Source organism: Diadema antillarum, unplaced genomic scaffold, assembly GCF_040938485.1.
Source record: "Diadema antillarum isolate AM-2024a unplaced genomic scaffold, OU_Dant_1.0 scf00000134, whole genome shotgun sequence".
Taxonomy (NCBI): Eukaryota; Metazoa; Echinodermata; class Echinoidea; order Diadematoida; family Diadematidae; genus Diadema; species Diadema antillarum.
Window position 1 is genome coordinate 4853712 of NW_027271023.1, and position 25278 is coordinate 4878989.

General features: G+C 37.1%; 1 protein-coding gene across 1 annotated transcript; it reads left to right on the forward strand.

Annotated features, from left to right (window-relative positions):
• Positions 1–383: 383 nt before the first annotated feature.
• LOC139720865 (cholesterol 24-hydroxylase-like) lies at positions 384–25278 on the forward strand (the record flags this gene model as incomplete). The annotated part of the gene is made up of 14 exons (XM_071632199.1): positions 384–535; positions 1536–1610; positions 2455–2536; positions 3696–3856; positions 9342–9480; positions 12496–12609; positions 14365–14596; positions 16094–16166; positions 17147–17231; positions 19596–19706; positions 21105–21196; positions 23006–23081; positions 23547–23673; positions 25168–25278. Coding segments are annotated over exons 1-14 (1630 nt in total), but the record flags the coding sequence as incomplete, so codon positions are not given.

Below are 25278 nucleotides of genomic sequence, written 5' to 3' on the forward strand. Positions count from 1 at the left end.
TCTAGCGATATGCGGCAAACCAAAAACACACTTTCTCTACTTATGATTTAATCATTTGATTAAATTCATGGCCATCCTGACCTGGGAAAGAATTCAAAAACAATTTGTGTCATCATTCATGAGAAAATAAAAATCACGTGTTTGCAAATTATTTACAAAGAGATCTATCACAAAAAAGGAAAAAAAAGGAGGGGCCTAGTGCAGAACTTTGCAGAAAATCTATTTTTAACAGAACACTAATCTTATTTCACATTATCTACATTTGGATATTTTTGTACGATTTGATAATAAGCTGTTAAAAACATTTGATTTTAATTGTTTCAGCTATCCAGGCCAACAGCACAGTCAATTAGTATTCTGACTATAAAAGCCACAGAGCAGTGATGGCTTTCTATGACAGTCTAGTATTGGCAGTGATTACCTATGCCATGTTGGTGGTCATTGCGAGTGTTGTAACCCTGTTCGCAGCGTACCTTCTTTACATCAAATACACCCACGTCAAATATCGCCACATTCCCGGCCCACAAAGGTCAAGGTAAGAAACAGAACAGTCTACAAAAATACATAGACTTATGATAATTATTTATTGCAGCTGATCGAGAAGTCGATTTTCTTTAATGTTCTGGTATACGGATTCCCTTACATGGGACTGTTTGTGTCTGTATTACAACTTTATATGGGCTGGAAACGAGTTATCAGACTTTATAATTATGATAATTCATGTTAAGAGAATCCATTGTGCAATGATAGTTTTCCTTTTACCTCCAGCGCAGAGAATAATCGTCAATGTGTTTGTTGGTATGTTTGTGGAAAGCTAAAGCTTTTCAGTATAGATTAGAGTAATGTGTTGATGTATTCTGCTGAAGCATCATCCTTATACTGTTAGATGTTGTATTATCCATGAAACAGCCTTTTATATGTAGCTCATCTGTCCTTCAAGTTCTAATGATATTTGTGTGCCACCTGTAAACTCCAGTGCTCTCATCTTCTCCTTCAGCATCACGGTAAAGCTACAAAATGACCCAAATATAAGTCATCTGTTCATCTGCAATCTACACATTAAATAGCCACAGGAAGCTTAGCACTCTGACATTGAAAAAAAAATAGAGGGCACACTAAATTTGCATGGCTTCAAGGTGTTACAAGTTACAATAATTAATTGGTTGAATTTGCCTCAGAACTGAAGGAACTAGTGGACCTATGCCTTTAATATCAAAATTGACCTTTTCACGCATGAAGGTTATCATAACTAAGACTTAAAAGTGTGAGGCCAGCGTCTGAATCTTTGCGTGACATCAGAACTGGGCATATACCTCAGTACCTTGAACGTTTTAAGAGCCTAGGAAACTCTGACATATTTTACCTTTACTTCCACACACTCAGAGGAAATTAATTTCTCCCAGCAGTAAACCTAACATTTTCGTTTACAGTAACACTTATTTGGATTATAAGTTACAGCTTGAATATAGACATCATTAAACTGAGATATTCACCGTGTGAGTTTGACTTCTCTATTTCTTGCTTTCGTCTTATAGCTTTATTTTCGGCAATGAAGCCATGCTAAAAGAACGCTTGGAAGAGGATGCCATTGGAAAGCTGGTATATGATATGTAAGCCTTCATTATGTCCTAGGTATAAGATACACAAATATGAATATATAATATGATAAAGATGTGATAATTGTGTAATTGTATATATATATATATATATATATATATATATATATACATATATATACAGATATGCTACCAATATAAGCGCAGGGAGGTCATGTGTGTGTATACGCGTGTGTGTGTTATGTGCTTGGCCTTGTGTGTGTGTGTGTGTGTGTGTGTGTGCTTGTTTTCATAAATAGGGAATTATACAAGCACAAATGTTTTTCTCCTTCGCATGATAGCCTTATGAGGAAAGAGCATCGTCAGACGCTATAATGCCATCTTACATGGTCTATCTGACAGAAAGTCAGTGCGAAATGCTACTCTAATGCGATACTTTTCTTCTATTCTTTTTTTAATCAAAGAAAAAATGAAATAATGGAGCTCTAAGGGCTAATAAGAGAACGCAAGTCGGTGAGATTTTCAATCTTCATTTCTTATTTGTGCTGCCATGACGGATGGTGTGATTCGCGGTTACATAACAAACATGCTGTACCTCCTTCAAAATTATAAATGTCGTTACGTTACAAGTTTGAAGCGGTCAGGGTCGTCCCAGGGTCGTCCCAGGGTCCTCCCACGTGTCTGTATGCATCATTACCTTCTTTCTGCCTTCAATATCAGTGGTTTAGTGGGGACATTTCACAACACAACACTCTATGAGCAAACGTATAAAGCATCAGGGGGGGGGGAATTACGCAGGAAGTATCTATCCTTAGTGATTGTTTGAAATTCTGTGACTTCTAACAAGAATGAAATGCATTTCCCTTCTCTTGTTATTTTCCTTTTTTTTATCAATCAGGTATAAGAAGTACGGCATGCTTCATAAATTGCAAGTCCTGCATCGTGTTCTCATTTTCACCGTGGACTCTAAATTTGTTAAGGTAATAATGGTCACATGATTTCAGGGTGTATACTTTGTAATATTTTATGAAGAAGTCATGAAATGATATTTAGAAGTGTAGTACCCTGATGGGACAAGCCAAATGCTTTTTGGTAGTGCAGCTGTACATTTTATTTTTCATTGGGATGCATCGCAATTGCCTCTTCGAAGGGCCATAAGTCTTGTGAGTCTGTCTGTAGTGATATTTACTCTGAGGTGATAGCTGATTCTCTTTCATAATTATGTATACAGGCTCATAAAATATGGGTATGTCAGGTAAAAAAAAAGAATGTTATTTCCCGTGAGTATAATGTACCAATTCAAAAATCCTCAATGCACTTCCCTATAAAGTACAACCCTTTAGAACGAAAAGTTAGGTGAATAATGTGACGCACAAATTGCATTTATGTGTGCTCACAGTGAACTTTCTCTCTAGGTTAAAATTGACATGCTAAAGTAAAATCTAACGAAAAGGTAAAGTATCTTTAGAATTAGATATGAAATCTCTGTCAGAGATGTATCAATACCCCTGGACAATCAAGACTACCATTACCTTTTATGATTGTAAAGCTCCTTACGGCTCACTATGAAGCGCTCTGTAATGAATGTTTGTTTGTTTGTTTGTTTGTTTTGTGTGAAGTGACTATAGTTTAACGGCTTCTTTTAGAGTGCATCTAGAAGTACTTTTAATCTATGCATTCTGTGATACACTTATTGTGACCCCCCCTTTTTTGTGAGGAGGGACTACACATAGGACACTCGTACCATGTTTTCCATGCACTCTAAAGATTAATGTTAAATCATTTTTACTCTAAATGTTTAATTCTCTTTAAAAATAATGATAAATTGTTATTGCTCTAAAAGTTGATTTCAGTCCTCAAAATGTTAAAGTTGGTATTTTGAGTTTTTTTAATTTAACATTGGCAAAATAATCTCAGTTTTTTTAATTTAACATTGGCAAAAGGTTCGAGGAGTGGCAACAGTTAATATGTTGGCTTTATTTTTTTTTTCATTCTTAGAGTAAAGGGTGAGAACTAGTACCTTTTATGGGATCTAGAATGTCAGGTCTATTATAATGGGATGGATGCATGCGAGTTGCCAAATGTGACCTGTCGATTTTTGATGGTTTGAATCATTTCCCTTCCCTGCCATGCCTGCAGGACCTTTTGACCAATAGCCTGCATACGAAGTCGCCGCAAGACTACAAAAATATGCAGTTCGTGTTTGGTGAGAGATTCGGTGGCACTGGGCTAGTCTCTGAGCTGGACCATAGCAAGTACGAGAAGAAGCGTGCACTGCTTAATCCTGCATTCCACAGAAAGTACGTACACTGTCACAAGGCTTGATTTTTATTTATTCTTTTTTTCACTGTTTTGGACAAAGAGAGAGAGAGAGAGAGATTTCGATCAATATTTGGATGCTTTTAAGGAGCATGAGATGCAATTATTCACGAAAATAGAATAAATACAGCCACTATCATTGGTTTTTTTCTCAGGTCAATACTTTGTTTATTTCCATCATCAAAAAAGAAAAAGAGAACATGATTTAAAGCGGTACAAATATTACCGATTCGTCTTTCATTCGTCTGATAGCGGTAGTTTCTTTTTCTAAAAACAAAATAAAGTATATGCACGAATGATGTCATAAAAAAGAAACAACGCACACTTTGGTATGGTAACAAAAAACAAGTAATCATAACGATGGAAAACAGTGTTACACTAAAAATCCAAGCTTCTAAGACGTGGAACACTGGAAACAAAACGACGAAAGGACCAATTCTTTATACCAATAAAATATATTCATAACAAATTCATCTATGTACCATTTATCAAACTGTTTATTGTAACTTTGCTCGTTGATATAGGATGCACATATTGCAAACAATACTGCTACTATGATTTTAGAATGCAAACATATAACAAATTTATACAACACCTCAGAATGATGTCGAATTGTGATTGGCCAAGAACATGTCACATGACATTCAATAGAAAATACCTATCAAACTCATTGAGAGTGACAGCCATACAATAGGCCCCTGGCATGGGCCTATAGCACGGCTCGAAGGTATTATAAAATGGGTTCAAGAATGTAGCCAATAGGAAGCGCTGAAATGAGACACACCTCCTTCCTTTACTTCAGTACAACTGCACTGCAGTAATCCTATGGTAGATTGCCGATCGTCTGTGCGCGCGGCGGCTCCTTTGATGAATTGCATGCATACGCGTACGCGCTGTCAATCCTGTAAACAACTTCTAGTTCGGGCTGCCGGCCGGCCGGCCTGTCTTCCCTTGTGCATAACATATGTGGCGTACGTACGTACGTATACTGTACTATACGTACACTTTGTACAGTACAGTAGACCAAGCGTTATGGGACCGGACGCGTACATGGAGTCACTTTGAAGAGCAAATCCAACGATTTAGCAGGTTAATTCTCACGCCGTTTTCAGAGTATGTTGTCTAGTAGGCCTATATGAGGAGTCTATATCAAGTCTTTAAGGTAAAGGGTGCATATTCTATGCAAAATAAGTAAGTTTTCATGCGGGTGTCCGGAAACCCAACCCCCCATTATACTTATACTGTATGTGCGGGACTTCCGCGAGTGCGACGTGCGTAAAAGTTTGGGACGAACATCTTCGGACGTCTTGACCCACAAAGGTACGTGAAAAACGCTGAAAATGATGTTAGTTTTCGAATTTTCGACCCATTTTATAAAACAAATGATGCACAGGATTATTTCGTGGCGTTAGTGTAGGCGTAGCTCACTCGAGGGTATTTACAATTGTGAAACATGCACTCGGCTTCGCCTCGTGCATGTTTCACAATTGTAAATACCCTCGAGTGCACTACGCCTACACTAACGCACTCTATCCTGTGCATCATTTGTATACTATAGCACGGCTTCGCGGGGGGCTACTAATGCATGGCCGCTCACAGAGTTCTGTGGCTCACACCCGTAGCAAAGCGCCAGCAAACTACATTGTACAGTGTACGTGCTGGCCGGCTGCGCTGCGCTGCCGGTAAGTCTCACAGACCAGGCGCGGCGGAGTACGAGTACTGCAACGTTAACGTGTACGCGCAGTTACTTTACCTAGCTAGTTGCATGTATCGCGGCCTTTACACCTACTGCTGTGTTTTTACTTTTGACTCTGATCTGCTACGTGGACCACAGTGATCTCAACATCAAGACTTCATTTCAAGTTGATCGAAACCGTAATTTGATTATTTTTCTGTGTTTTTATACAAAATCATTTTCGGAAATAGACAAAGTCTAGACCTACTACTAGATCTACCGACATCTCAGATCGACCTAACAGTCAGGCCTAACTCGATCTAACGTTAGCGTAGAATGGGTATAGACCCTGCGGAGTTCGTGATTCCTGTGACTGTGTGGTCGAATCATGACGAGTGTTTGAAAGCAGTACACAGGGTGGTTTACAATTCTCTGCCTAATTGTTATATTTTTTTTTTGGGCCATCCTGAGTTGGCGGTCACTAATTTTGTATTGTGATTGTGGACAAGGTGTTGTATAAAACGAATAATTTATGATTTTGTTCGTGCATTGGGGCACGTAATACTGCACTCGGCGCGAGATTCGCCACTGGTCTATTCAACGCGGCGCTACGCGCCTTGTTGAATAGACCAGTGGCTCATCTCGCGCCTCGTGCGATATTCGTGCCCTATGCACTCACAACTCATAAATTATTCGTATAATATAACATGGCACACACTATACTTGGCCGTGTACGGTATGCCAGGAAAATGTGGCCAATAAAGAATACATACACGCGGCCACATAAAAACAATAACGACAACAACAATAACAATAAAAAAACAATGAAAAACAGAAATGAAGAAAATACACACACACAATTGCTGGGCAAAGAAGAACGAGGAAAGAGGAGCAGGGAAAATTGGAGAAAGAAAAGGAAAAGGAAAGGAATGGTAAAGGTCTGTGGACACGCTACAAAATCTCAAGGACAAGTGAAACATGGGGGATTTTTGATAAACTGAATTAACTGGTATACACGTATATGGAAATCAAATATTTTTAAGTTTAGATTTGAATGTAATTAACTTAACAAATTCTATTAAATTATTATCTAAGGTATTCTAAAATCTGGGTCCAGTATTAACAAATGTATTTTGAGTGTGTATTGTTCTCAATAAGGGAAAATGAAATTCTTTGCATTGTCTCGTGGGATAGTTATGTACGTGGCTGTTAGGGTGAAATAAAGATTGAAATATTTTGGGTAGGTGGTTGCCGTTGTAATTAAATATAAATTTACCAAACTGAAATAAATACAACGCTTTTATTTTCAGGATTTTATCTTCAGGGAACAACCCATCAATATATCATGCTCGAACATGAAGGTTAAGGACAATTCTTAGCACCATATCTTTTGCAAAACAAAAATTTTGTCTAGCAATATCAAATATGTATTCCCCCAAGCAAGAATTCCATAATTCAAATACAGTTATACCAAACTTGAATAAAGCGTTATCAGAGCAGAAGAAAGGGAGTAATATTTCAATTTATTCATTATACATAATTATGTTACGTGCGATTACATTAGAAATATTATTTATATGACACTTCCATTACCGCTTGTTCTCGACGCAAACACCTAAGTAATAGACGAAACCTCTTCTAAGGGAGTAATGTCAAATACAACATTACCTGGAAATCTATCTGAGGAATTGCTAAAAAAACAAAAAGGGAGTAATGCCAAATACAACATTACCTGGAAATCTATCTGAGGAATTGCTAAAAAAACAAAAAGGGAGTAATGTCAAATACAACATTACCTGGAAATCTATCTGAGGAATTGCTAAAAAAACAATAATAAATCTGAAGATCTTTTAAAAAATCATTAATTTAAACAATGAATAACAGTGGGCCTAACAAACTTCATTGTGGAACGCCACATTCAATTTTCCTCATCGGAGAATCAAAACCGTTTACGTGTACATTGAAATCTGTTCGAAAAATATCTCTTCGAAAACTAACTAGTGAACCATTGCAAGGCTTTACCACGTGTGCCATATGTTATCATGATTATAATGGGATACTTAAGAGAGAAGTATATCGTGATAAATCGTATCAAAAGCTTTGGAAAAGTCCAGGAAGATGCCTATTATATGCGAAAATGTATCGAGTGCATGAGTAATCTTCTCCACAAAGGTAAGTAAAGCATGGGTGGTTTTGTGATTTTCCCTCGATCCAAATTACAAATTCGTAAATACATTAATCGTGTAAAAAATAAACAAATAACAAACAAACAAATAATTATTGATTCCATCACAATCTGGGCTCTTCCCTTCATTCAAATTATGAACGATATCAATAACTTCTTCGTTGTATGTGTGGTCCAGAAATATAGTTTCAGGATTAGATATATCTAGAAAATCATAACACACTTTATGGGATAAAGGGATATTTTCGTGATAACATTTTCCCAGCCAATGCAAAAACAAAAAGACATCATTAAAAATTTCGACCGTGCGAACAAATCAGTTTGAGGAAAATATGACAATTTGTTGGAAATGTTTGTACCGGTATGTAAATTTGTGTTCACAGTTCACTTTGTGCCAAATTGACTTCATGACAGACTTGCTGGTTACTCAAATCATGTATTGGTGAACACCTACAAGTACATATACAGTGCGTATCAAAAAAAAAAAAAAACGCAACAAGAATTAATTTCAAATTTGTGAAGATTTTGTTAAATTTACACCAAAGTGAGTAGCAACATCTTAAAGCCACATATCTCTTCTTTCCAATGATATCTCATTCATTCTTACACGGTCATCGATGGCTGAGTAATCATTCTTTTTGGACAATGAGTCAAATTGGACTTGGGACCAAGTTTCAGTTAGTAAGACCAGCATAAATCCTTTTCAATTCTCCTTTTCTTTTCTTTTTTCTTTTTTTTTTTTTGAACGCTGAATGTCTGGACTGGACTTTGTGGAACGGTTTGCTCCTAGGGCCCTTCTCCTTCGAAAACAACATGAACGGAAATGGATACTTACACATTTAAAATGAACATGTGATTCCTGAATTAATGGAAAATTTTCCTGTGCAGAAAAGGGGTGTGTTCAGACGCCTATGGTGGGCACGAAATGGCGCACCAGCCCATCGACTAGTAAGAAACAGATTGGCTGAGGTATTTGGAAATCGGGTGATTGCCTTGTATTATGATGTGGAGTGGCCACCACGATCTTCGGATCTGACTTGTTGTGACTTTTTTCTTTGGGGTTATCTCAAGAGTAAAGTGTTCATTACCCCTCCACCTGACATTGCAACTCTGAGACAAAGAATCACTGATGAGTTTGAAGCTCTACGCCTCCAATCCCCAGTGATTCGCAGGGTTGTGCGTGAGATGGAGAAAAGAGCTAATCTCTGTGTGAAAAGGAATGGTGGCCATGTTGAGGGGCATGAGATGTAATGTTAAAAAGAGATATCCGAAAGAAGACAATGGTAAGTTGCGATTTTTCATTTCATTATTCCATTTATTAAGTTAATTTCTAATAAAGTGCATAGATTCTTGCAGTTTCTAAACTTTGTCCCACGTCCAATTTGACCCATTGTCCCAAAAGAATGATTACTCAGCCATCCATGACCGTGTATGAGTAATATTAAAATATCATTGGAAAGAGGAGATATGTGGTTTTAAGATGTTGCTACTCACTTTGGTGTAAAGTTGAAATAATCTTCAAAAATTTGAAATCAAATCTTGATGTGTTTTTTTTTTTGATACGCACTATACATTTTGTGTCTCTGTTGCTTTCTCATGCTTCCAGGTACTTAATGGGTCTGATCGAGGAATTCAACACAAGTGCAGACGTTTTCATTCAGAGTCTTATTCCCGTTGCTGATGGCCAACAGGAAGTATGTATGTTGGACAAGTTCAACAATGTCACTCTTGATGGGATAGCAAGGGTAAGCATACTAGCACTAAATGACTGAAAATTTAGCAAAACCTGAACAAGGGTTGGGGAGCTCTTTAGGCTGGAGTTAATGAATCACTGTATGTAACGAACTCTTTGGGAACGTCATTTGTTTTTCCTTTTGGGTTCTTTTTTCTTTCAAGAACCACAAATGTCGTATCCTACACATTTCTTGTACAACCCATCTCCAATCAGTCTTTTTGACCCCCTCTCCTCCCCCCCCCAAAAAAAAAACACAACAACAAACAAACAAATAAAAACTCACAAATACTGAAGACAACTGCACAGCACATACCTATATAGGCCCTAAAAAATAACTCTCTACGCACAACATGTAGAATCGCCAAATGTGTATTCCTACGCAATGTAATAATGGCTTATTATATGGATGTAAATGAAGAAAAAAAAAGTTTCTGAAAGTGTATGTGTGTGTTTGTTTATGCACTTTTATAAGGAGCAGAATACTGTATGATTTTAATCCCTTCCCCCAGAAATCCTTTGGAGCAAGCAATCATATTTTTGAAATTAATTTTTTTTTTTTGTCCTGCAGGTCAGTTTCACGACTGTTGTTGCAGGAGTGTACAACGGCATCCACTGAATATTGCTCTTTTTCTCGGCTCAAATAAAAGCAAATGGATTCAAATTGAATCATGAAACTTCGATTAAAGGGGGTGGCTAGTAACTGATCAGCGGGAATCAGTGGGAATGCTGAGGGATGATTGTTCCAATCCTTGTGGGATTCATTTAAGAGTACATTATATATCAATTGTTGTGTGAAAATGATTTGCTTCAGAGTGGTCTCATATTCAAGTAATGTGCAGTTTAATGTTTCCAGGTTAGCATGCCTGTACAGTGACGGTACTGTACAGGCATGCTAACCTGCAAACATTGACCTGCACATCAATTAATCTCACAAGGATTGGAACAATCATCCCCCAGCATTCCCACTGATCAGTTACTAACCATCCCTTTGAGGGACATATCCTAAAAATGCATAACACACTGATTATACAGCGTGTCCGAAAAAAAAAACACAGCCGAGTTTTATTGCAATTCTTTGTGATCATAATCAAATATTTGCTTCAAGAGATGTACATGAATTTAAAGGTATACCTCTCTTCTTTCACTGGATGCACAACTCATTGTTCATAATTCATGCATGACTAAGTTAGAACAATAGTAATGCTACTAAATTTTTATTTGCACAAGCAAATGGCGACTTTGAATGGGTTTCTCAGGCTTTTTCAGCAATCTTTTGCAAAAAAAAAAAAAGAATCATAGCCTTAACATCCATTCTTTTCCCTTTCATATGACATCTCATGAGTAAAAAAAAAAATGATCGAGAAAGCTTAATTTTTACAGTATGCTTCTATTTTACCCAGAAAGATGGATAGCAAAAAAAAGAGCCATGCAGTTAGCTTTCCCGACGCCTGCCCGATTTGGCAGATATCAAACAATGGCCTTCATGCTTCAATAAATTTACACAAACATGAGGGGAGGGGGTTGTTACAGACGGTTCGGAATAGGGTAGTAAATTAGCACATGATCGTGAGCTTGCCTGACCATGCAGCAAACCAAGGAGCAAAGGGTGTTCATCAGCGGAATGTTGAAGGGGGAGGGGAGTCACCAACCGAAAAAGGCCTCCGAGTTCCCCCCCCCCAAAAAAAAAAATGACATGACATGTTAGAAGCGCAAGTTCAGTGGTAAATAAAGTAATGTACCCTCTCTTTCTGCTTCACCGTCCCCCTCAAAAACCTCAAAACCCTGTCAGTGATGAAGGGTGAACCACGCGTGAGAGAATTGTAGAGAGGAATGAAAACAGTGAGATAAGTTTGAGGTATAGAAAATCATCAAAATGTGTACAGTATCGCTGTTGTAACGTTGATTTCCCATATAGCCATTTGACTGCCTGCAGCCTGAGAATACACGCGATATTAATCAGTCTTCAATTATTGGTTAAATCTCATAGCTTATTCTGAATAAATGACAACAAAGGGCTCTCCGTCTTATACAGCATTCTCTGTAAATACCTCCCCCCGAACAACATTCACTGCAGCACTGCCATTATTAAAATTTTGTGTGAATTCTATGGCGCAGGTGAGCCCATTGTCTAATGCTAAGTCGGGAGAGCTGAATGCTTGTTTTTCGACTATCCGTAGAATCGGTAGAAATGAAGCATATTTTCATCCACATTTTTCTAAAGTGTGCGTTATTCATATTTGACGAATAAGGTCTCATGCGAAAGAAAGAAAAATGTGGATATTTATAGGTTATGAACTTTGTTTTTCGAAAACGTAACGTTAAAAGTCTTTAAAAAAACACTTAAAGTCATCATTTGCGCGTGCAAATGAAAATTTGACAGCACTGCCGTTCGCTGTTTTAACTCAGTCATGCATGAACGATGAACATTAAGTTGTACATGTACTCTCTAAAAAAAAAATCGAGTGAAAATATTCACTCTTGAAGGAGTGAATACAAAAAAGAGTGAATTTTGAGTGAAAATGTTCACTTTCACTCCTTTTGGAGTGACCTCAGGGATCACTCGAAGATTTTGGAGTCATCCCTGAGGTCACTCTAAAACGAGTGAAAATGAACATTTTCACTCAAAATTCACTCCAATTTCAATCTAAATTCACTCTTTTTCATCCTCTCCTTGAAAAGTGAATATTTTTACTCGATTCTTTTTTTAGAGAGTACTACATCAAATGAAGAAGGAAAGTTTATCTTTCCATTGATGTATATCTCAAAAATAAAATGTATAATTTCGATAGTAAAAAGTTGCTAGAAAACTCGGTTTCTTTTTTTTTCTGGGACACGCTGTATATAAACCTCCCTTTGGTATGCGCTTATCGAATTGCACTATTATGTTGCTCATGTTAAGGAGCACTTTATCAGTCTTCTTCGCGGAGATATCACTTTTTTTCATCATCCTCATCGTCATTATCACCATCACAATCTTTGTCACACATATTTACCTCCATTTTTCGCCTTGCATGTTCTCACACAGGCTGGATTCTCCATGATGTTGGATGCTTTCGATGATCAAGACAGCCCATTTCCGAAAGCTATCTACAAGGTTTTGAATGGAGTTATGGCATCACTTATGAAACCCTGGCTGTGGGTAAGCTCTCAGATGACTAAGGAACAATGAGATAGGAATACCGAAGGGTTATGAGATAAAGGAAATTACAGCAGCAATACCAGTGAATAATTATCATAACGATAACAATGCTACTGATTTTCACTGTAGTTTTAAGGAAGAGGATGAAGACAAATAAGAAAAGGGAGGAGGAGGGTGACAGAAAAGAATTAGTGCACTCCTCAATAGTTGGGAGAATAGTGACTTATTTTATGTATCCATCAGTCCATATAATGTATCGATAAACAGTTATACTGTATGATACTTCACTTATTGGAGGGGATCAGCTCTACAGACATGATATGAATGAAGGAGTGGTCACTCGTTATTTTGCATGGAGGGGACTATACAGTAGAATGCAATGCTAAATTGGGAATGACTATAAGGGCAGTGAAGGGGCGAGAGGGAAGACCGGACATAGGTGGCGTTGACGGCTGGACATCGTAACATCGTTGAATCATGTACTGAACATACACAGCTTTGAGCGAGATGTACGCCACCTCTTATGTTCCTCTTACGACCCTTAATTCCTTTCTTGCAGTATGATAAACAATGCAATGTTGCTCTCATTGAGGCGTTTCCCTTTGTTTAAAGGGGATGGCTAGTACCTGATCAGTGGGAATCAGTGGGAATGCTGGGTGATGATTGTTCCAATTCTTGTGGGATTCATGTAAGAGTGCATTATATATCTATTGTTGTGTGAAAATTATTTGCTTCAGAACGGTTTCATATTCAAGTAATGTGCAGTTTAATCCCCCGTCACTGTACAGGCATGCTAACCTGGAAACGTTAAACTACTTGTATCTTATTCCTGGTTGAATAACTTCAGAATAGTGATCAGTTAGATATACTAGGATTTGAGCCTCTGGCATAATTGCGTTTCAATGAAAAACTGGAAATTTCACAATTTTATGCACAAACTATCTGGCAAGTTGTGAGGGGATGACTTGCTTACTTTACCATTTCCATACTGACCGTTCAAGAACTGTTTCCTGAAAAATTGGCAAAACTTCAAAATGTCATAACTTCCTTAGTTTTAACCATATTTTAATCAAAATTTTACCGTTGAACACGTAATATTTGACTCGTTTCAGTGAGAATAAGTTATATTTGGACTGGAATTCCCCTTTCAAAGAGCAAATGTCTCTCATTACATTAAAAGAACATCAAACTGACGTACAGTGACGTCATTGAAAGCACAGAGATAAGCGGTTCACAAGGGTTTATGACATCGTATAAAATTTACAAAATGATGACTTTGGCGTACTGTTTTTCGAGTGATCCACATCTCACTACATGTAACTCCGCTTTCCAATAAATCACTCTTTCCATCACTATATCAATGTTTTTATCACCACTGCAAAGTGAGTTTTAGTTCTCTCGTTATGTATATACTATAATTTGGGGAATCTTATGGGAAAATGTGGCAATGATTTAACAGTGGCTTTCTCAATATTTACTTTTTGTCGCTTTTGCTATACAGTATTTACGTTTTTTCACCACCCGAAAAGTGTGCATTGTTTATCTCGTTACTTATCTTCATTAGAACACATATTTTGTATTCATAATTTATGTTTTGTTTAATCCATCTGCGTATCACCTTTGGTTAGATGGAAATAAAGTACTGAATTTGATTCAATTAAATCGGTGTATACAGGAGATCAACAATGGCAAGTGCAGACATCAGGTTGGCTTCTTGAATATCTTCTCCGTGTCTTTGTCACTCCATATCTTCAGATGGTACCTACAAAGGAAGCGGCATGTTTTCGAACCGAAGTGAGAGAGGCGACTCGTTTCATCCGGAACTTCGGTCGAGACATCATCCTTGAGAGGATGGCAGCCCGTCGGAGGGGAGAAGACGTCCCAAAAGACATCCTGACTCACATCCTGAATGCTTCTGACAACCTCAGCAACCAGGGGTTTGGCATGCAGGAAATGATTGACGAGTTTTTCACCTTATTTATAGCAGGTAGCCCCAGCTGTTAATCTTTTTCCAGTGGTGACTGTAATCAACTTATGTAAGAGAGCTTGGGACATTCTGTCTAATTATTGGTTACTTGCTGCAGCCATATGTATGGCGCTCACCTCCCTGCTGCATCTCACTACTACCAAGAACTATCAAGATGTTTGCACTATGTGTTGGTGTTCCTGAAAATGGAGAATGCATCCACAGTGGGTGCATCACTCCGGTACAAACGCTATAGTAATTTGTCAATCCACCAACACAAAGAAATAATGCCCATATATTTGAGTCACGTAGCATGTTGTGAAGCATCAGTCAAAATATCAAATAGTAAATAATGTTAACACAATTTCAAGGATTGTATTTGAAATGCTGTCAGCATAATATAGTACGCTGCATCTGACAGAGGCTGCTGTACGTGCTAAGGAAAGACCACAAGAAGTTGATCAAGAAAATCTAAGGCCTTTGCTCTTGATGCAATTTCAGTTTGGAGCTAGAAAAGGCCAGTCTTGTGTATACTCCTTTTTTTTTTCATTTCATTTCATTTCATTTCATTTATTTCCAGATTAAAAACAACAATCATTACATTTTCAAGTCATAACATATTCATTGTGGGGGACCTATTAAAGCCTTTCAGGCTTGCTGGGAATAGGAACCAAAGTAATTACAAGATTTTCTCAACTCAAAATATATAGGTACAAAGTGTATAGAACACAAATGGTACACAATCAAAGCAGGCAGAAGAAGGGAAAAAGTAAAATACCGGCAGAATATACAAAGCTATGTTGCTATTAAAAACGGAAAGTGTGTCTAAATTGTTTCTAAACTGCTGTAACGATTTGCACTTTTTTAGTTCCTTTGGGAATGTATTCCACAAATACTTTCCAGTAGGGCCTACTTTTTCAGGCCTCCGCCACGAGGGGGCCGGTGCATTAGCCACGCTTTTGTGTTTAGTAAAACCTTTAGAACTAACTATAGGCCGGGCTATTTAGGTAGATGATGGAGCCGGGGGGGGGGGGGGGGGGCAACCAGTGGTCTAGGAACAAGCAGTATTGATTGAAAAGAAAACATATGGAGATTTGGAAGAAAAACTGCAAACAGCATTAGCAAACATACCATGTTTTTGTGGTGTAGGATTATCTTCAAATTAGTGTGTGCATGGGAAATCTCTTCTCAATATCTACACTCACCCAAGCTTGTATCGTATTATATATATATATATATATATATATATATATATATATATATATATATATATATATATATACAGTGTGAAAAGAAAAGCCAGGTGGACGTAGCTAGGTACCTAGCTACGTCCACCTGGCTTTTCTTTTCACACTGAATGCAAATAATGAAGGCCACACACTGGTACTTTAAATGGTCGATATATATATATATATATATATATATATATATATATATATATATATATATATATATATTGTATGAGCGGCCTCTCCTTTTTCCTCATTCTCTGGAAATGCTTTGCATTACAACACAAAGGTCAAGAAACAACTGGCAATCTACTTGCTTTCACCCTCCAGCAGTTGTGCCGATACCCGCATGTCTATGAGAAGTGAGTGTTGTTACTTTAATACTATGTTTAATAATATATTCAAATTGAAATATGTTTCATTTTGACTACCGAACTTTTTTTATTTTCTTTTGTTACATTGTGTCTACATCCATTGCAATACATGTTTTCTGATACTTGTATTGGCTGTTGTTTTGAGCAGTACAAGCCCGTGAGTAGATTATACGTTGCCAAAAGAAACCTTCGATAAGAAGAGATGCCTAAAAATTGATTGAATCTTGAAAAAAAAAAAGTTTGGTAATGTAGGATTTTAGATCAAGAAGACAACGAACTCATTCTTGAGTGGACGTTGATGACAGCGAGACGTTAGTGAATATAACATTGCCCAGAAGATACACCAATATAGAGATGGGGGATATCAGTTTCATATCATGCCAATGTTTTCACCACTTTTTTTTCACTGTGTTTATCTCTCTTGTCACAGCTTACCTTTTGAACCATTTAGACATTCATGCACAATAAATCTATGAGAATATTACTGACTCTCATGGTTTGCGCTTGGCAGATTGCTTGGTGTATTACATGAGTGTGGGTGTCTTCTTCTAATTTTAGCACTTCTGGTCTGTGGTCTGTTCCATGAAAGTCAGTGTAGATATCGTTGATGACGGTGTTGACGGAAAGAATTTCATACAGTGAGATGTATAATAGGCCTACTGCACAGGTTTCAAATATGCTCAATTCTTAAATGCACAAAAACAGCAAGATCTCGAGGATTTGGGAGTATTAGCTCACATTTTGTTTGTTTCTTAGATTGTGATTACTGTATACTTATAGTAACGCCATGGACCTGCAACGTTTCGTTGTAACGCAGAGGGTCTCCCTGTATCGCTTCATTGAGTGAAGTTTAATACGAGAACATATGACATATATAAGTCTATATGAATAAGAACTTGCGCTCATCAGAATAAAATGGTTTTACTGCATGTTTTTTTCTGCTTTCTTTGGTATTTTTTCCTTCACAGAGTGAAGCAGGAGTTAGATGAGAAGTTGGGGGACAAAAAGTTTGTCTCTTATGAGGATATCATGAAGCTCGAATACCTTATGCTGGTGAGTGGACCTCGCACGTCATTTATTGTCGTGTCATCACTATTGTTGTTCAACATTCTTATGTTATTAATAAACAATGTAACATGAAAGGCCTAGGTTGTGTCCTGGATTAAACAGAAGGCACAAGGCAAAAACAAAGGACAATACAGAAAAACATGTAAATATATTTTACATAATAAAAAACATACTCAATTACAGTTACATAATCACAAACAAATTGACTAAAAATACATCGATACACAATATTTGTTTTCAAAACACGCATTTATATCATAATAGTACAACTTTATCTCATTCTATCTTTTTCATCTCTTCACCTTTTACTTTACTTTTTCTCTTTAACCTTTCTCTCTCTCCCTCTCTCTCTCTGTTCTGTCTCTCTCTACCTTCCCCTCCTACATTACCTATACCTTTCTTTTACTCCATTACCCATTGATTCATCTAACACCTTCTCAATTTCTTCTCCAAAAAGCTCCACTATAACTTTCTCATTGATAAATAATAACAATCTGTTAACAATACCAAATCATATAAGATCAAATCTTGTATGATATCATATATTAACGATAAACTGAATTTCAAATTCTTTTTTCCTTGTATAAACATAAAATCTTAAGACTGAAAAAAAAAATACTAATGTGATAAATCTGTATCTTATTGTTATATCTAAAATCATCAAACGCCATACAGTATACACTCATGATAAGTCGAACCCCAAATACTTTTTGTTTTAATTTCATTATATTGATTATTATCATTCCATTACTAGTACTATTTCTAACATGATCATCGTCATTACCATTAGGCCAGTCATTATGATGTCTATATCATCACAGGATGTCTCTTAGAGATCGACAGCACGTCAAGTTCCGTTCTGCAGTGTTCGGGGGGGGGGGGGGGGGCATTTCATGAAGCGTTTTGGTCTAATGTTTTTCTGACAAACTAATTCAAGCCACTGAAATCCTTGCATCTGATTGGCCGAGAGCAAATTTGTCCGACAACTTTGTCGGACATAATGCTTCATATGAAATGCTCCACTGAAACCTATTCTCGTGATCCGACATCCTGGTATATAATATAGCGACGCGGCTGGAGTGAAAACAAAGCCATAGATACACAAAAATCAAAATTACTAGACCAGTCATGCCTGGGCGTTAATCGGACATATCAATTCATGGAATTTCATTCTAGACGACAACACTATATTCCAACTTTATTAGTCGGAATTAAGCGGGAAAGTGATATACTAGTAATCGCCTTTAGAGCTTCCAGAACACGCAGGAGAGTACACTTTCGAATACTTTGGCACGATACAGCTCTGATTTACGCTTTTGCACATATCTCTGAGGACGGGATTGACTTTAAATTTTGTTTTAGATTTTTCTTTATTATTACGTGAAATTTCATGTCATGGTACATTAAGATTGTGGCTGAGTTCTTTGAAGCGCTACTTCTTCCCTTCTTATGAAACATTAGCGGTAAATAAAGGTACAGACGCAGGAAGGTGACAGGGATGTACGAATAAAAATTCCACAAAAATTGATGAAAAAAGAATTAGAATTACCCGACTTTACATGCTTTCACACTAATCTAACATATAAATGAATAAAGAACTACACTTGAAGATTATACCATATCAGTTTCATTTGTCGGAAGTGATCAGATAGATGATAAAATCAACTTTCCAGTAAAGGTGCAGTTCAAATATTTTCACAACGTACGGTTCAGATTTACACTTTTTGACATAATCCTGGACAGAAATTGCTTTCTTTTTCATATGCTTTATCATTAGCTGAACTTTAATTTTCTTTACACAAAAAGAAACTGATATAGCCGATATTATGTTAGCGTTCAAAATGAATGATCTCTGTGTTCGGAAAGACGGCGACATCGAACCCCGATCATCAAAGTCACAAATTCACCTGTGGAATTCTTTTGTACGTCAAAAGAAAACTGACAGTTGTTTGAATGTTTACAGCCAGTTGGAACTCCATTTCTCCATTTCTTCGTCGCCACGGAATCCAGTTGGCAAAGGGTCTGGAAACCAGACTATACCAAATGCGTTTGTTCACAAGTAGAACGCCACTACGACAAAATATTGAAAGGTTTGAATTAAAAGCCCGGGCCGAGCCCGGCACTGTATACGGAGAAAATTGCGGGGCCGAGCCCCACAATTGAGGCCGGGCTCGGTCGCGGCTCGGCCGCGGCTCGGCCCAGCCCCTCACTGTAAACGGGTCTGACCTTTAAGGAACTATTTATAAACAAGAGTTACATTTTTTGCATTTCGACTTTTACAAAAGAGCACCAGTGGAATGCTCCTGTCACCGTTCTATTCTTCTATCATGTTCTAATTAATGTTTGCAGGTTCTGAAGGAAACAATGAGGCTGTTTCCACCAGTTCAAGGCACAAGCCGTATACTGGGATTTGACGTCCAGTACGAACAGTACCATCTGCCCAAGGGAACTCCAGTCATGGTAAATACAAACCAGGGGCACCCAGGTCGTTTAGCGACACGCGTCTGCGTGTCTTAAAAGAGGTGGGGGCTTGCAGATTAATATGGGGAAGGACAAAAATAAAAACTATCGTAACTAATTACGATCTTCTTATCAAAGCAAATGGCAGCTGATAGCTAGATAGAGATGTCGCTATGGAGACCGGTATGCCGCCGTCATAATGCATGGTTGTCCTAATAGGTCTATGGTACAATGTCCTGACAATGTGTGATGACATTTTCACGTAATTAGCAAAATATTAAAATGACAGGTTTGTCACAAATGTGTTGACTGTTCACTTTCCTTGAATTAGAATTAACTGGATAAATGGCTGTATTGTCTAAGAGTGCAGGTATTTGGGGATTGGAGGATTTTAAAATGGCTTTTGACTCTTGTATAAGTTTATGCAATGATTAATTTTCAAGGTATGGAGAAAAAGTGCAATTTCGGCATTATATAGTTAAATATTATAATTTTAACTTGACCTTTGACCCTGCGACCATAAAATTCCAAAGAGAATCACTGTCAGGTAGAATATGCATAAATGATATGTACCTTGAGTCACTTTCGAGATATGGAGAAGAAGTGAAATTTACCTCTTTCACTTGACCTTTTACCTTTTGACCTTTGGTTTGCAAGAAACTTCCCAGAGAATCTCTATTGTGTAATACATGTATATTATTAAGTTTCAAGAAAAATCCCGAATGCACTGCATAAATATGAGGGTATTAGTAAAAATTTGAGGACCTGACCTTGACCTTTGACCCCGACCCAAATTTCCTACATAATCACTGCCAGTCAGTACATAAACATGCACTAAGTATCCGTGAAGGTATCTTTAACCATTTGCGAGGTATGGAGAAAATAGTGAAATTTTAACATTTTCACTTGACCCTTGACCTTTGAACTCATAAACCAAAACTGTCTGAAATCTTTTTATTTGGTAGTACATGTACATACTAAGTTTGAAGAAAATACCTTCTGGCATTGCATAGATATGGGGAGAAAAGTGAAATTTTGAACATTTGATCTTGACCTTTTGGTCTTTGAACTTGAGCATGTGCACCCATTCATACATATACATACATACTTATATATACATACTAAGTTTCATCAGGATACCTCAAACGGTTTTTTAGTTATGCTGTCCACAAAATTGATTACGGACGGACAACCCGAAAACAAAATGCCTCCGGCGACACTTGGCGGAGACATAAAAACAAATTACTCCTTGCGGCAAACGTCTAGCAAAGAGAGCGTGAAAAAAAAAATCTTCATGTCAAATTTTCCAGTTTATTCTATTTTTTGAAGGCGTATTCCTATCTCTGTCATTGCACATAATGTCATTGAGAAATGAATAAGTTAATATTCCCGTTACAGGTTATCGCCCAGGCCATGGGTATGATGGATTGCTACTTTGACAACCCAGAAGAATTTCGTCCTGAGCGCTTCGGACGTGACAACGATGAGCAGTGAGCTTTGATCTTTCTTTTTTTGTTAGAGAGAGAGAGAGAGAGAGCGACAAAGTAAAAAAAAAGTATTTATCATTAAGAGGTTTCATTTTTACCGTTCGTAAGATCATGGGACTCAATCTGATCTGCTGACAGGGCTCTTGAAATCTTGAAATTCTTTCTCTTTCATGTTGATCATCTGAAATATCTATACATATATATGAATATGTATATATGAAATATATATATATATATATACGTATATATATATATATATACGTATATATATATTAATAACTAAGAAACCGTCACATAGTATCCGATGCAGCACTATCAAGATGTTCTAATGTCGATATTGATGAGATAGACATTGTGTGTGAGTGGGTGTGCGTGTGTGTTTATATTAATTTTTTTGCAACATCAAGTGAAAGCTTTTCAATTCAAACGACATATTGTGATGAACACAAAGTTACTATACTATAGTTTGTTCAGTGTTTTAACTGTTTCTTTACTTTGTGGTAATGTGATTTTGTTCCGTAGCATCAAATCAAGACGCAGTCTTGTACATAAATGGAAACTGTTAGTTATTCTACTTGATGTATTTTTTTTTGGGGGGGGGGGGGGAGCAATGATAATTCAATTCAATTTATCTATTCCACGTGCTAAAAAGTATTAAAAAACACAAATACACGGACATAACCTATTGCACGTTGCGTTTACATTGAAAACAAAAGGAATAAGGCAACGATATATACTTAGCATTTGTGGGAATCACAAAAAAAGACCATATAGGACTTATCAAAGCCGATTCCCTTACATATGAAGAGGCTACAAATTGCCATCAAAAATATCAATTTTAAGAGTAAATCTATACCATTAGAGATTATATAAAAATTACAAGTAAGAAAGGACAAAATACACACAAAAGACAACAAAACAAAAAGGTAAATATCCCAAGAATTATTCAGCTGCATTCTGGATTAAAAACATTCTATAAAATATGAGAGTGTAGGACATTCTTTGATAATAGCAGGTAACTTATTCCAGCACTTAGCTCCATTATATCTAATTCTATTGTAGTCTTTGAAAACTTGTATTGGTAAAAGGGTTAACATAATTGTTATAACTTTGAACTGCACTATTTTGGATGAATAATGCAGGTTTCAAGTAAACTATTGTTTTTTCCAAACTGTATTCCTACACGTCTGTGGCAGGAACGATACATTACTGCTTTTCTGTGTGTACCAACAAAATATGCCTATTCAACCTTCAGAATGTACTGTATTTCTGATTGCAAAGTTGGCATCTCAATTATGTAATATCAATCTACATATAGGCCTACTGGCATTCTGGACTTCTCTTAGCACTTCTATTAGCTCTATGTTTTATCCGTTGCATTGTTATTTTGTTATTCCGAATTTATTTCGAAGTTTCGTTAATCCTAAATGGAGTAATGTTCGTTATTCTAAAGGTTCGTTTATCCGAAAAAGAAATGAGGTTCGTTGTTACGAAGGTCCGTTAATCTGGAAACAACTATTGAAGGTTCGTAATGCCAAAGGCTCGTTATTTTACATTGCCGGATAAACGAACTTTCGGAATGAGGAACCTTATTTCATGCTCGGAATTCGGAATAATGCATCTCTGGAATAATGCCACACATGTTTGGATTAACGAATCTTTTTTTTTATCATCAATTAAAAAGAACCTCTATATAGGTTTAGGAATTTGAATCTTCAAAATAACGAACCTTATTTCAGTTTCGAATTAACAAACCTTATAAGAATAGACCTAACAAACAGCACCTGTCTTATCATACGTTTATACCAACAGACGGATGAAGTCCATGTATGCCTACATTCCCTTCTCGCTGGTCTCCGGTCGATGCATCGGTCAACAATTCGCCTATGTATGACCATTATTGTTGTAATTTCATGGTTAGCTTTCTTATTTTCATAGAAATCACCATTCCTTTGGGGTCCGTCAGTCTTTGATTTGTACGCATTTAAACAGTGCCTTGTTCCTATCATGTATATATGACATATTTGTTTTCATTTTATGGTGTTCTTTTCATGGAAATCACTATTCTTTTGGGTTCTTCAGTCCTTTGATTTGTACCTGATTTAAACATTGCCTAACTCATATTATGTAAGACCATATTTATCCAAAAGCTCTGATGGGATCGCTCAAGAGCAATTGTTTCTGCTTTGCATTGCTTATGAGGACCGAATGCCTGTAAGGAGTAACATTGTTCCATGCTTATGCCTTTCGGATATGTTCCGCCAATGGGCAATTTTCCCGATATTTACGCACTTGTGGAGTAGGGAATGGATTATAAGCGTTAAAGACGCAGTATCTATTTTAATCCTCGTAGATTGAGTCCCGCGTGATTCTGGCCAAGCTGTTGCGGAGATTGGACTTCAGGTTGGTACCGGGTCAGAGGTTCACAACGACTACTCACCTCACACAGAGGCCAAAAGATGGGTGTCTCACGTACATCAGTCAGCTGTGAAGTGATCATCAGACACCTATAGCCAGAGGTAAAACTTTTGTTGAATGTCCTGCATTTCACTAAAGAGTCATTTGTATAACAAATCTTTCTCTGTAGAATTGCTTCAATTATGTCAAAAGCATTATACTATCTATAATGTATTTTGTTCCATGCCTTTCTGTTTGCCTCATACCTTGTTTACAATTTAACAAGGAAAAATGTGAATAGATTTAATATATACTTCGGTATGCCACCCAATTTTCGAGCAAAATCCCTCAAATTTATAAAATGTCAAAGGTCATAATATCTTTGCCCCTTTACTCAAAGTCTTATAACTCATCATTTTGAAGCTTTCTACGTACTCTCTTTCTTTCGCTCTCTCATTCTCTCTCTCTCTCTCTCTCTCTCTCTCATATTATATATATATATATATATATATATATATATATATATATGTATATCTCGTACCAAAAAGCATACTGACGGTCTTTCAATAATTGACGATAATATACTCTGTGCATATCCATTAGTCTAAAACTTGCTTTCTTCGTGTAAAATGGAGACCAGAACCTGAATATCTTTATTGGAGCGGTAAATAATTGTTTCATCCGCATCAAGATGCGGAAATGAAATGGAGTCTTTTTTTTTAAACAGAAACTCCTGAGGAGGTGAAGTGATCCGTTGTATAAGTTATAAATTCAAACTTGTCTAACTCATGACGATGTGATTTAGAATATTAGCAGTATAGCGCTATTGTTTTTACAAAGCAATCACCGCCATATACGGTGTGTTGGAATGGTATCAGTTATCGACCACCAAACAGTACAGCACAGTTTTTTTCTGACGAGCTAGAAACACGCATATATAGAAACAGTGTTAGATATTTCCAGGAATGTTGAAATACTCTTAACATCAACATGTCAAGTCAGAACCCAATGTCAGACAAGATTCGCAGTCCATGTACTTAGGGCCTACCTTCAATCGGAACAGAATGAAACAAATAAAATGCATGTATTAAATTGGTTAGAGAAAGAGAGTTTTTAAAAAGAAAATTTGATGATACTCGTTGTACAATAAATTCGGAAAAATATAACAATAAGAATAAGAAGTTGAAGCCGCAATACTATTTTGGTGAATTTCACTCTTGCAGCTACGATTCTAAACAGGCGTGGAAAGCGTTACACTCATTTACGACTAGTTCAAAGAGTAGACAGGTTGAGCTCAATGTCAAAGGTGCTGTATTGACGTTGCCAATACTTTCAATGAGCACTTCACTACAGCCAATGAGATGCAACAGTCTATAGGCCCTAATAACCCCTCAGAGTTCACTGATAGAAAGTTTACATTTGTTCAAATAACAGAGGCAGAAGTGGCCAAGGCGCCGCATGTGTCTATTCACAACGCATGCATTTAACGACATTCACCCCCGTTTGTTAAAAGAGAGCACTCGATTTGTATATCACACAGCCTCTTACTCATTTGTTTAATGCATCCATTGAAACAGGTAGAATACCGGCGGGGCGAGTGGAAGCAGGCGAGAGTCACACCAGTACAAGCCTTTTGGCAAGGCATCCACAGGCTGAAAAGGAGACTAACTGCGAGGAAACGAGTGAAC